Genomic DNA, 14,208 nt, shown 5'->3' on the forward strand with positions numbered 1-14,208 from the left:
GATGTTCTGGCTCTGTTTGGAAATGAGGTACACAGTAGATGAAGCTAAAGATGGTGACAGAAGCCTAACAGAGGCTAAATGAGACCATGCGTGTCACCTTTAAGAGTCCTAGGCTCAGTAATGGCAAGGGGGAGGCCATGAATGCCCCCTTGCTGACACACAACCCATCTCTGGTGACAAGAGTTCAGAGCTTCTGGCACACTTGGACTCTTGTTTATGACTCTTGAGCCTATGAGTTTGGGGGAACCTAATGTAGTCTCTCCTGAAATGACAAACTGAATTGGCCCAAGTGGTTTTTATTTATAGCCTTCTGTGAGCACGAGGCAAGGGAGAGGGGCTAGTGTGCGGGTGGGAGACACTTGTACTTTGGACCCTGGGTTAGACAAGTACACAGCCATGACCAGGGCCACACATGCCATGGTCTGTTGGTCTGTGACCTCTAGACTGTGATAATTTTCATTGTCACACTTGAAATGACCCTGGATGTTTTTCCATTGCCTACATTTCTCACATTCTCTCCTAATGCCTGTTTTGCTGTAAGTTGGACCTTGAAGTTAAGCTCCACAGACAATAATCTTTTCACACCTTTTCTCATATATTTTCAAACCCAGCCAATGGCCGTTTTTTGTATTTTTCTTGGGTCAAGTTCATGGAGATTCCTTGCTGTCAAGGTACTGGAAGTCTCCTCAGTAGTACTTTAGCTAATATTATTGTACTTCCTAGTTTTGTGTGTCAACTTAACACAGGAGTTATCACAGAGAAAGGAGCTTCAGTTGGGGAAGTACCTCCATGAGATCCATCTGTGGGGCATTTTCTCAATTAGTGATCAAATGGGGAAGGGCCCCTTGTGGGTGGTACCACCTTTGGGCTGGTATTCTTGGGTTCTATAAGAGAGGAGGCTGAGCAAGTCACAGGAAGCAAGTTAGTAAGAAACATCCCTCCATGGCCTCTGCATCAGCTCCTGCTTCCTGACTTGCTTGAGTTCCTTTCCTGACTTCCTTTGGTGATGAACAGCTGTATGGAAATGTAAGGTGAATAAACCCTTTCCACCCCAACTTGCTTCTTGGTCATGATGTTTGTGCAGGAATAGAAACCCCGACTAAGACAGTTATCTAAATGCTGCTGAAGGCCAGACACGATACCAAGGATTTAGTAGTACATGCTAATATATGCACTAGCTTATTTTGTATGAGGAGGAGCACCCCCAGGAAGTTGTTTTGGGGTGAAGGTAGGTTTATAATGGTAGTTTCATGTTAGCATGTCTCCGGGAAAGACCAAATTTTTCCTGTCTTTCCCTTTTTAGATTCTATAGCTCACTACTGAGGAGAGACAGATAAAGACAAATGGGGACCACGGCACTGCTCTCCTGGCATTCTTACGCTCAGGGCATCTTGGAAATTATGCTCGACCAACTGTCTTAGGATCTGGGCTAGAGGACGACACATGTTACCTTCCCTGAGCCTGATACTCAGTATGGGGATGCCCAGATGCTGAAACAGAGGCTCAAGTCACTAGATAGGGCTGTGGTGGGCAGCTCTGTCCAAGTGCCGGTTTGATGTGGAGTATTTAATGGATGTGTTCAGTCAAGTCACTATGATACTTTTTGCTTGCTGTACTCCTAATCCTGTGGCCATATGTTCTAAAGTTCGTTTCTACAGGAATGTCATTTCGGAACTCTCTTGCATGTTTTCTGCCTATTTTCTCTTGAAATAGACATTAGGGAGAATTATGATCAGTATTGAAAGGTAAGACCAGTTGGGTTCCATTATTGAAATGGCTCCATTTAAGTCACTAGATAATTAGGGAGGCAATCAGTGCCAGCATGTTCAGTTCTTTCATCCCCAGGTTGCCCACTGTGGATGCTGGCAGGACAGGCAACTGTCAAAACCATGGTGAAGGCACAACCAGGCCAGCACTACTGGCCTCTCTTGCAGCACATGGAGTTATCTTGACATCAAAGGTATCTTATTTCTAGAAGGAAGACTCTCCATATCCTGCTAAAAAGTCAGACTGAGGGATAGGGGAAATGGCTCAGTCTGTAAAATGCCTACCATGTCAGCATAAGAACCTGAGTTCAGATAAGCCATCATTGGCAGAACGATCATTGGCACTTGTTGCTCAACTAGTCTAGCCAATTGGTGAGCTCCAGGATGAGTGGCAGACACTGTCTCAACCAATAACAAGGAGAACATTGAGGAAGACACCTAACATTGAACCCCGGAAAGCAAGTGTGTGCATACACACACACAAAGCTGCATGGGCATGTTCATACTAATATGAAACGCACACACAGAATAAGGCTAAAAACCAGTAACATATTCTCTCATTTACTCTCAACTTTGAAGCATTTTTGGTCCCTTCTGGTCTTTTTGATACCACTATAATCCACATATGTAGTCTTCAGTTGACATATGACCAGACTGTAAACTGAACGGTGCTCCCTGGGCCTAGCCAAACATTTCCCTTGCCTTGATGTCCCCTGAAGGGTCACTTCTTTGAGGAAGGCTTCCCTTGGCTTTGACATTTCATGTAGGTAGAAGAATCCCTACATTCTCCTCTGTAGTACCATGTCCCCTGGCCCCTTGTATATAGGACACCAAAGTACAAGGGGGCATTGTAATTGTAAGCATCTCATGTGCCCTGGACTGAGAGCCCTTTGAGGACACACTGTCATGATGGTACCTATTAATGATGGCACCAGTTAATATTTGCTGAACAGGGGATAGAGAAGTGGTTTAGTTTGGACAGTGTCTGCCATATGAGCATTAGTCTCCGAGTTGAGATCCCAACACCAATGTAAACTACCAAGTGAGTTGCACACATGCTGTAACTCTAGCATCACATGTGGAGAGACAGGCACATTCCCAGAGTTTGATGGATAGTCAGTCAAACCCATAAGTGCTAAGTCAGTGAGAGACCCTGTTGCATTAAATAAAGTGCTGAGCAAAAGAAAAAGACACCTGATATCAACCTCTGGCCTCTATATACATATGCACACATGTATATCTATGCATAGACATATTTACACTAATACACACACACTTTGCTAGACAGTTGAATAGGTCAGTGACTGACTGCTGTAACTCAGGCTGCACTTTGTTCTTTATTTCAATTTGTGGACAAATCCCACCCCAATTCCCTCAGTTCACATTCCTCCTATACAACGTGCTTTCTGAATATAAATACAATTTCCCTAAGCTAGCTGGAAAAAATACAAGTCTCTTGCTGGGTATAGTTTCTGGATTCATTAAACAGAGCCCTGGGAGAAGCTAAGCTAATACAATTCCGAAGCTAATCTCCCCTCCAAGTCGTTCCATAAATCTGATTAATGGGTCACCTCTCGACCATAAGCGCTGTTGCTATATTAAAAGAAAATGCTCTAACAGGATTGTAATTCTGTTAACAAGGCTTCTGCTGTTCGCAAAAGGCATTTCCTCACAGGAGAAACGAGTCTAGACTGGAAGATGCATGGGATTAGGTAGTGAGCAGAAGTCTACAGGCCTTTGCACTTAATTGCAAAAGCGGAGAACAGTATAGAAAGGTTCACAGAGTCCCGAATCAGAGGGAAGAGCCGGTGCTTGAGACACACGTTTCTCAGTGTTCCTCAGCAAATGTGTCACTTTCTCTACTCTCAGTCCTCTGATAGCTTATCCTGTGACACTGGTCTCTTGTAATGGGGTAGGGCCCTTAGTATCTATTGGTTCAGATAATCATTAACACAGGCTGCATTTCAGCTTCACCAGCCATGGTTTTTCACCGAACTCGTGTACTCCAGAATAAGACAAACAGCTTTCTAGTACAGGGTCCTCCAGGGTGGGTATGTTCCCATCACTATATGGAAAACAACTGACAGAGACTGGAATTTTGAAGTGACAGAGTTGAGGGGCATAGAAGTGGCCTCTTCAGTGTCCGTTTCTCTCTCTCAGAAGTTATTTGATTTGGGTTTTATTTCTTCCTGGAAATCATGGCTGGGCTCTTTGGATGAGGACCTTGCCTTAGGCATAACTTATCATAATCTTGTTTCCTGCTCCCAGGGATTGAGTCAGTGGGGAGATGAAAGGAGCTAGGAGCAAGTTTCCCCCCTTTCTTTCTTTCTTTCTTTCTTTCTTTCTTTCTTTCTTTCTTTCTTTCTTTCTTTCTTTCTTTCTTTCTTTCTTTCTTTCTTTTTTGGTTTTAGAGACAGGGTTTCTCTGTGTCACCTTGGCGGTCCTGGAACTCACTGTGTAGATCACGCTGGGTTCAAACTCAGAAATCTGCCTTCCTCTGCCTCCCAAGTGCTGGGATCGTGTGCCATCACTGCCCGTCCCTCCCTGGACTTTCTATGAAGGCCACCAGAAATATCTATCTTAGCCCTTGGTGGGTTATGAGAAGTAGTTCTGGGGGCTAATCCTTCTGCAGCTCTGTCATTGTCATGAAGCACGGTTGTCTGAGGGGCCAGCTGACAAAGACAGGAGAAATGTTGAGTCTGGATCTAGAAGCTCATTGAAGCACTTGTTCCTCTCATGTCACCTGTGCTGGCTTCAGTCATCATAATCTCTTGTTGTATACATCTCTATGATTGAGGTTTCTACCACTGGTGGGAGAAAACAGCTGAGGTAACATAGTGCCAGACATGATTCTCACTGAGGGTTGTACCTGACTCATAATTATATTACCACATGTTATTAGACCAATGAGCAGCGGCATGTAGATGCTATATTCTGAATTATTTGGCTGTAGATTCTAATCTCTTTCTCTCTCTCTCTTTTTTTAACAGTACATCTTTCCGGACCCACAAGCCTTAAGGAATGCAGAGATTCAAGTGACCTTCCCGGTATATTCATAATTGAGGATCTGGGCCTGGAGGACAGGCAGCTGATTCCCAAGCCTGCTCTCCCCTAAAAGTCACAGCCCCTTGTGTCTAAAGACATCCCTTCATTGAGGGTTGGAAGGTTGGCCTCAGAAGAACATAATTATTCTTTTGCATCACTTCTGATTCCCTGGACATTATAAAACAAAGTGGGGGAGATTAGAGGCTTCCAGACAGAACAGGACTTTAGGACAAATAAACTATCCGAAGCATTTATATCCATTATGTCATTAGCAACTCTGGAAGAGGAGCAACAGGCAGTTAATGATTGCTGGAGGAGGACAGGGATCAGATACCCCAGCCTTAAGTAAGTTCATGTATGCAATTCTAATTAAGTGCAGTGGGATGCCTGGCACCTAAGAGAGTGAAGAAGACATGAACTAGGAGAGGAGGAGGCTGGGGAGAAGAAAGCATTCAATAGGAGATGGACAGGAGTAAGAAAGGATGATGGGGGAATATGATCAAATTATTTATATATGTTCATATATGCGCATGAAATTGTAAAAGGAGAAACGAATTTGCCAGAATAAAGAAGTAGCAACTTTTAGTTCCCCCCAAGAGCACTGGGCTGGATCTCCACATGGAACAAAGCACGTTAGCTGAACAGCCAGCTCTGTTGTGAGATGAACCCTTCAGAACTTATCCCCCGGAGGTCACACCATCTCCATCACTACCCAACACTGATTGCCTCTCTGGTCCCCGTAGTTAATAATCTTGCTGTAATGGAAAAAAGTAAGCATTCCCATACTTAGGTTCTAAAAGTATTTTTGAGCAACATAAAATTGATCAAAAGTATACAGATTTCTTTACTGTGATCTGTGTCATCCATGAGTCATGGTTTGTGAAGACCAGCAACTCTTTCAGAATGGGATGTCTTAAGAACATGTCCTTTGCAGTCATTCTAGTGAACATCCCTTTAGAAACACTAAAATCCCCTTTTGTTCTCCCTAACAGTGAGAGGTTTAACACCTAAATTTTGAAACAGGTTCTCATGTAGTTCAGGTTAGCTTTGAACTATATAGCCAAGGTGGCCTTGAACCCCTGATTCTGCTGCCTCAGCCTCTCCAGGTCCGAGATTACAGGCATGTGCAACATACTTTATCTATTAGACATATCTAATAGATAATCATGCTATTACCTATCCTTGATGGATATAATCTTGAGTTCCCCTAGTTCTTTTTGAGAACAGAACAGGTCATCCTGTCTCAAAGCGTAGGCGAGCCTACAGTCTCATCAACCTCAGGGTTGGTGCCAAGAAGAGGGGCACTGGGCTGGGACAGTCAGCCAAGCAGGAAGAGCAGGATTCTCATTCCTCAGAAACGGAACAACTTCCTGCTTGCCTTTGAGCCACAGTACAGGAACAATAAAAAGGGAAGATGGTTAGAGAAAAAAAAAGTAAGATGGGTGTGTGGGGAGCCAAAAGGAATGTTTTCTTAAAAGCTCTGCCTGTAAGGAAAGGCTTTGTACCCAGGCAGTCTTTCCTTCCTCTCCTGTAACTGACTGGTGTGCTCCTGACAATTAGATCTAGCTGGGAAGGGGGAAAAAAAAAGAAAAAGAAAGAAAAAAAGAAACAAAAGCAAAGTAAGTAACTTTCCCTTCCCTTTTTTGTTTTGTGTCTTTTTTTCCAGACAGGGTTTCTCTGTGTAGCCCTGGAACTCACTCTGTAGACTAGGCTGGCCTCAAACTCAGAAATCTGCCCACCTCTGCCTCCCAAGTGCTGGGATTAAAGGCTTGCACCACCACAGCTGGGCATACAAAGAGAGGCCTTCCTTTTTTTTTTTTTTTTTTTTTTTGTTGTTGTTGTTGTTGTTTGTTTGTTTGTTTGTAACTCTCCCTTATACTAATTTTTCAAGACATAAAATTGTGGACCTGTCAGCAAAGATGGCCAAAACTTAGTGTTCTTCAGCACCTAAGCACGTGGGGGAGCGAGCACAGGGTTTCACTGAGGGGTTCTTTGTATGTGATAGTCTCCCTGGAGGCTTCCCCCTGGCCATAACTTCTCCAGTGGACCTTGTCTCCTAAACCCTTCCATAATCCAGTTCTAGTAGCTAAGCTTTCAGTTCCCCGGGGGAGAGAATTTGTTCTAAGTTAGCAGATCCTAATCGGCTAGAGTGCACACTTCAGAGTAAATTCCCTTTCATTTCAGCCTGTGACCAGGGCATCAGAGAAACCCCGAGCAGATGCAGGCGATAAAGTTAGAGGGAATAAAATAGTCCCAGGGTGATCTGAGGAAAGGGGGGAGGAAACAGAGAGGGGGGAGGACAGAAAGAGAGAGTGACAGAGAGGGGGGAGAGGGAGAGTGAGGGGAGAGAGGAGAGAGAGAGAGAGAGAGAGAGAGAGAGAGAGAGAGACAGAGACAGAGAGAGGAAAGAGAGAAGGAGGAGAGGGAGAGAAAAGGGGGAGAGGAAGAGAAAGGGAGGGATGAGAGGGAGAGAAGGGGGAGAGAGAGAAGAGGAAGGAGAGAGAGAGAGGGGAGAGCGAGGAGAGATAGGGGAGAGAGAGAGGAAAGAGAGAAGGGGAAGAGGGAAAAGGAATCAATGAATGAGCGAGATGACTGACTTTCCTTATTTGATAAGAAACTAAGCCTTTCATCTCCAAGCCGGTCAGGCTTCAGGCTGTTAGCTCACTCCACAGGCAATCTCCCCTTCTTTCATCAAGCCTGAGCTCAGCTCCCCTGGTTCTTTTGTAATCACCCCGGTTGTTATGAAATAGAAACTTACTTTAGCTCTGTCCTTTTCCCCTGATCAAAGAAAAGCACGCCCCCAAAGAGCCCCATTGGGCTATTTGGCCAACAGACTTTTGCAAAATATCTGCATGGTGCAACAGTGTAGGGGAATACTAGAACAGGGAAGTGGGAAGGGGTGAATGGGGGAACAGGGGAAGGGAAGAGGGCTTATGGGACTTTCCGGGAGAGGGGATCAAGGAAAGGGGAAATTATTTGAAATGTAAATAAAGAATATAGCGAAGAAAAAAAAAAAGGAAACAAAAACAAAAACTAAAACAAAGCCAAAAGCATTAGTAAACAGTGTGGCGAGACCCAGGCAGTCTGGGCATTCTAAAAGTCAGTTGTGGCTCCTATCTACGTGTTTGGCATTAACGGTAAGCCATCCCTAGGAGTATTTTGTATCTTGAAGTCATCAAGAATTCCTTAAGTTTTAGGACATTTACATCACTTGCCTAAGGCCACCACATGACTGCAGACAGTGCTCAGCCTGGGATGTTTCCTCAGGCTCCAGTTGTAACTCAAAGCTCCATCTCTCTCCTGAAACACAGATGTTTTTCTCCTCCTGGGATTAAACATACTCACAACAACACCGGACTAATTAGGTAAGAAAATTCATAGAAAAAAATCTTCAAAGAAAAATACCATAAAACGAAGACTTCCTATATTGAAAACCCCTCCTTAGTCTTCTTTTGCTCATGTTTTCCACTACAGTCCTCACACTGGGGCACTAACACTTCACTCAGGTAAAATGATGAGAGCCCCGCCCCTATCCTTTCTGCTGTCAGGGGTGGCAGCCAGAGGAAGCTAGGCCGATAATCACAATGAGACTGCCCAGAGATCTTAGATTTACCTGCTGTAGACCAGGGACTCTCGGTTATTGATGACCTTATCAGATTTGTATCTCCGAAAGTCTTCCCAAGCATCCTTGATGGCCGTGACTGTGAGGATGACGCAGACCGGAACCATGCTCACCCCCGGCTGGAACGCATTGACCACAGGGATGAAATTCAGAACGACGATGCCCACAAAATAGAGATTGGCGAACCGGTGCAGCTGCTCAAAAATGTTCTTGGGTATGAAGGACAACACTGTGTACTTGCTGGTCTTGACTTGGTTCCCCCGATAATGGCCGTTGGGGTTTTCTTTGAGGGGCCATCCTTCGAAAGGTAGGTTGGAGACCACGACCCTCTTCTTGTCTTCTTTCTTTTTCCTCCTTTTCCTCCCTTCCTTCCTCATCTCTACTCAAGCCTGCCTCTTTGATTCTCATAATTTAATTCGCATCTTTTACTCCCCTTCTTTGCTTAAAACTTCTCTCTCTTCTTTCAAAACTAACAAGAAAAAAGTTAGGGGAGAAAAAGAAGAAAAGAAAAAAGAAAAACAGCAAGTTGGTCTGCAAGCAGCGTGGGAGAACTCTCTGGAAGGAGCTTGGTGAGAATGGGTGTGTGTCACCTGGCACTTCCTTCTGCCCGTTTGAGACTCCACCTGTTGGAATGTAGGCGTCATCAGGCACAGGTGTCTTCCTTTCCTACACAGGTGCACTAACGCTGGGTCCTAAAACCTACCAGGTTAAGCAACAGTATGGATTTCTATCCAGGTGCATCCTGCTGCTTTTAAAATGGCATACATTGTGTGTGTGTGTGTGTATGTGTGTGTGTGTGTGTGTGTGTGAGACACTTCACCTAACACCCTCAAAAGAGTTTCTTAGGAAATGACCTAATCATTCTGGAGTTTACCTCTTGGGTTTCTAACCCAATTTTAATAAGAACACAATGTCTGGGTAGCTAAGAATATGAGGGTTTTCATGAGTTACATCAAGGTTTCTCAACTTCAGCCCTAGATAGTGTGTGTGTGTGTGTGTGTGTGTGTGTGTGTGTTGTTCTGTTAGGATACGTACTGGCACCCCCAGCTTCCATCCACTAGATGCCAGTAGTATTCTATCTACAACTTATCCCCAACCTATCACCATATGGTTAAGGGGTGGTGGGGGAGGGAGGAGGTATGTGTCAAAATCACCTCCAGCTGATCATCACTGAGTTAAGCAAACCTAATGTCTAAAAAAAAGAGTCTTAAGCAATCAAACTATCATCTAAGAAATGCCCTACAACATCTCTCTCTCTCTTTCTCTCTCTCTCTCTCTCTCTCTCTCTCTCTATATATATATATATATATATATATATATAGTATACTTTAAATAAAATTTTCTTATCTGAACTGATAATGTCCCCTCCAAGAGCAAAGAAGGCTCATCTAACAACCCCCCTACACCAGGCATTGGAAGAAGTCTTGAGTTGTTGTTCAGGGATTGTATAAGAGATTCTCAAAACATTACAGTCTACTTGCTAGAGGTGAAAGGTATGTCCCTATTGATAAGGACACCATGCACTTTAGACACATAGTCCAGAGGTCCTAGAGCTGGAATTGACCTGAAAGGCTGCTCTCTGAGGCCTAGCTTTCATGATAGATGAAAGAGCCCTCTCAGAAAACTGGACATGACACTTCCGGAGGACCCTGCTATACCTCTCCTGGGCATATACCCAAAGGATTCCCGGGCAGGCAATAAAGACACATGCTCTATTATATTCATAGCAGCCTTATTTATAATAGCCAGAAGCTGGAAAGAACCCAGATGTCCCTCCATGGAGGAATGGATACAGAAAATGTGGTATATTTACACAATGGAATACTACTCAGCAATTAAAAACAATGAAATCATGAAATTCTTAGGCAAATCGTTGGATCTGGAAAATATCCTAAGTGAGGTAACTCAATCACAAAAGAATACACATGGAATGCAACCTCTGATAAGTGGATATTAATTAGTCCAGAAGCTCTGAATACCCAAGGCACAATTAGCATAACAAATGACTCCCATGAAGAAGTAAGGAGAGGGTCCTGGTCCTGGAAAGGCTTGAACTAGCATTGGAGGGAAGTACCAGGACAGAGAAAAAGGAGAGAGGTGATTGGAGAATGGGTGGAGAGAAGAAGGTTTATGGGACATATGGGGAGGGGGAACTGGGAAAGGGGAAATCACTTGGAATGTAAACAAAGAATATAGAAAATAAAAATATATAATAATAAAAAAAGAAAGAAAGAGCCCTGAAGGCGAACGATAGCTTGAAGGCGCCATTCAAGCTTCCAAAGGAGAGACACCAACGACAGTCTTGCCCTACTCTAATACCTATGAACAACAGTGACCAGCATGGCACAACTAACCCTCAGTGTTCAGTAGTGGCACACACACCTTGGGAATAACTAATAAATCTCATTGGACTATGTCCCACACAACAAGAGGGAAATAATGCCTAATTACCCAAGGCTAGTGAAGTCATGGATCTTGGAAGAGAGCCCACAACCTTCACTTTACTAAACCAGCATAATCCCTAACTACACTTTAAATGTTTGTCCTTATACTCTCATCTAGGAATAAGGACTTATTTCTACCGATTGTCTTTTCAACAGGTAGAAAGCATTACAGAAAACCACAACCAATAAAAATGCCCAGGGTCAACTAATACATCTACAAAATACTCCCTCACTGAAGGCTCAGGAAACTTTGGAGAAGAGGGCATGGGAATATAAGAGCCAGGGGATGAGGTAGTTTGCTGTGAGATAATGTCAGAAGTTAACACATCCAGTCTCACCAACATGAATACCCAAACATAAGTTTGAATGAGAATAATAGGCATGCTAACGTGCACTAGGGAAAGTCTACAAGGCGCCAGCCCTACACACAGAACTACAGGCAATTAAGGAATGCTGAGAGCAAGAGAAATAGTCTTCCCCAGAGAAGAGCCTACCAGTTGGCTCTCTAATACTAAATGGTCATCCCTGAAAACATACAAAACTAACATTATGCAGACTTAGCAGATCGTACTTAAGAATGTGCATATACATATACATATGTATACATAACAGTAATTAACGAGAAAAGAGGCAATGGATTTTAAAAAGAGAAAGGGAAGGTATGTGGAAGGATTTGAGGGAGATAAGGAAGGGGAACTGGTATAATTATAATTTAAAAAATAAAGTTAGTAATTTAAAAGAAATTTTAAAAATGTTTAAAACCAGTATATAGAGTTAATTCAGTAGGTAAGGGTGCTTGTCACTAAGTCTGATAACTTAAGTTCAATACTCAGACCCTATGTGGTAGAAGAGAAAACGAACTCATAAAAGTTGTTCTTTGACCTCCATATGTTTGTTTTGGCATGCGTGGTATACACACACACACACACACACACACAGAAATAAGTAAAAAAGTAAAGAAATGAAAGAAAGAAAGTTTAAAAGCCATATTGCTAGTGAAGATCAGTCCCTTAAATCTGCTGGTGTGTTTATTTAACCTTCTGCAGCAGAAAAACAGTAGTAGGGTCCCTTACCTTTCATATATTTGAATGCTGGCACTGTTCATCTCCCTGTCAAAGCAATATCTCTTGAAGTCCTCTATGCCATCTTTGACCATGATGATCAACAGGACAATGGCCAGTGGTAACATGGTGATCTCTCTGTGGAAGACTTCCATGGATGGCATCCAGTTCAGAATCACCAGGAACAGAAAGTAGAGGTTGGCCCACCTAGAGGGACAAGCAAAGTAGGAATGGGGACTCTGGAGGAGAAAATTATACCCTTCCAGTTTCTTCCTAGTTATTGGCTCTTATCCAACTCAAACATCTTCTCTTTTACTGCAAACTCAAGTCAAAAAGTAAAGGCTTTAGAGAAAAATACTATAGATTTTTTTTAAAAATAACATCTTTTCTCTCTCTCTCTTCTCTCTCTCTCTCTCTCTTTTTTTCTCTCGTGTGTGTGTGTGTGTGTGTGTGTGTGTGTGCCTTTTGCCATGGTGTGAATGTGGAGGTCAGAGGACAACTTGCGGGAGTGGATTCTCAATCTCCTAGGGATTGACTCAGGGCATTAGTCTTGGTAGCAATCACATTTACCATCTGAACCATCTCACCAGCCTTGTTTCCACTGTTTACTAGTGGGAAAGACTTCTGAAGCATAACAGCTGATCATGCTAGTTACACATTGTAATACATTTTAGGATTTTAAAGTAATATCTGATTTTTTTAGTTAATAATGATATTTTGCACATTGTTTGAAAAGGACAGATTATACTTTCAGAGTTTTTAAGTGACTCATTTTCTCTGCTACAGTGTCTTTTCACATGAAGCTATGTGATCAGAAACATTTTCCTGGTTCCCTTCACCTACTTTTCTGTTTACTCTTTTCTCTAAAAAATAAAAAAAAAAGGTGTGGATTATATGTAATGTGTCCACCTGTATGTGGGGTACACATGCACACATGTGCATGCCAGATGTTGCTCTTTGGAGTCTTCCTCCATCACTCTCTACTTTACCAATGGGGCAGGGTCTCTTACTTGACTCTACAGCACATTGATTTCAGTGACCTAAATAAGCCAATTTTGCTCTGGGGCACCCTTGTCTCCCTCTCCCAAGATCTGGGCCTACAGGCAGGCACCTTCATACTTGCCCAGATTATAGAGGGGTTCTGGGGATCTGAACTCTCTGGTCCTCACATTTGACTCATTGAATATTGTACCCCTCAGTGAGTCATCTACCCAGGGTGACTATCTTTTCATCCAGTCACATCTGAATTATTACTTCTTCAAGGATGTCTTTGTTAACTGCTTTGTCCACCAAATTCACACTGTAAAGCACCATAGACCTTTCCTTGCAACTATTTTTAAATAGATTTAAATCTATTTGGTAATTTAAAAATTAATATGTGTCTCCTTCAGTTGACGGGGTAAACAATGAGTTCAGTCTCTTTTTTCCCATATACGTTTGCCATGCAAACACATCACATGACAAGTCATCACTTGATAAATGAGAGAAGCTTGCTCCATATGTACATTTGGATATCAAAGGGAACTGCATCATCTCAGTGGCAATGCTAGGCCAAGGTATGTATTGTTGGGAGACACAGCTGCATACCTATGAAACTGCTCAAAGAGATTCTGGGGCAGGAAGGTGAGGAGAGTGTACTTGGTTGTACAGATGCTGTTGCCTGGGTACCTCCTGGAGACCTTCTTCCAGTCCTGGTGACACATGCTGTTGTTGGGGTACACCAACCGCTGCTCTGTTGGGTTGTAGCTCTGCCTGTCCATCTCTGGAGAAAGCAGTGGTGTGGTTTCTGAAGGGGACTGAGAAAAGCCATTTTGGGTTTGCCATTTCCACCGGAGCCAAGAAAAGTCCAGGGAGAAAGTCATTTCCAGAATCAGGTGATAACAGTCTGCAAACACACAGGAAGTTGCTGTGGTCAGGAGAGCAGAATGGAGTGTGAACACAACAAGTTACTACAGTAGAAAGGAATATATAGCATGGCACCTCTTCTTTTGTCCATGCAAGGTCCAGTCTTAGAAAAATAGAAACAGTCCCTGCAGTGCATCGATTTTAAGGTCAGATACATTAAATAGCCAATAAAAACAATATACTACTACCACAAGGATCAGTATTGTGAAATTGAGTGATGGGGTCAATGTGACAGGTGTTGATATGGTTGGTACTGTCACTAAAATGTCAAACATGGTATGCAAGCATGGGATTCTGGGAGGCTAAATTTGAGCTCTGACTAATTCTTAATGGTAAACTACCTCCATTTACCTTGTTTATCTTCA

At 43.1% G+C, this 14,208-nt stretch overlaps 1 protein-coding gene across 1 annotated transcript in view; it reads right to left on the minus strand.

Moving 5' to 3' along the window:
- The window catches only part of Atp10b (ATPase phospholipid transporting 10B (putative)), a 108,890-nt gene extending 95,084 nt beyond the window's left edge, over positions 1-13,806 (minus strand). The window contains exons 1-2 of the mRNA XM_052197450.1: positions 13,526-13,806; positions 11,951-12,145 (exon numbers count right to left, since the gene is read on the minus strand). Coding sequence (XP_052053410.1) covers positions 11,951-12,145; positions 13,526-13,800 — 470 coding nt within the window. The 5' untranslated portion in view covers positions 13,801-13,806. The remainder of the gene's footprint in view (positions 1-11,950; positions 12,146-13,525) is intronic.
- Positions 13,807-14,208: the final 402 nt, after the last annotated feature.

The sequence above is a fragment of the Apodemus sylvaticus genome, chromosome 10 (genome assembly GCF_947179515.1).
Source record: "Apodemus sylvaticus chromosome 10, mApoSyl1.1, whole genome shotgun sequence".
Taxonomy (NCBI): Eukaryota; Metazoa; Chordata; class Mammalia; order Rodentia; family Muridae; genus Apodemus; species Apodemus sylvaticus.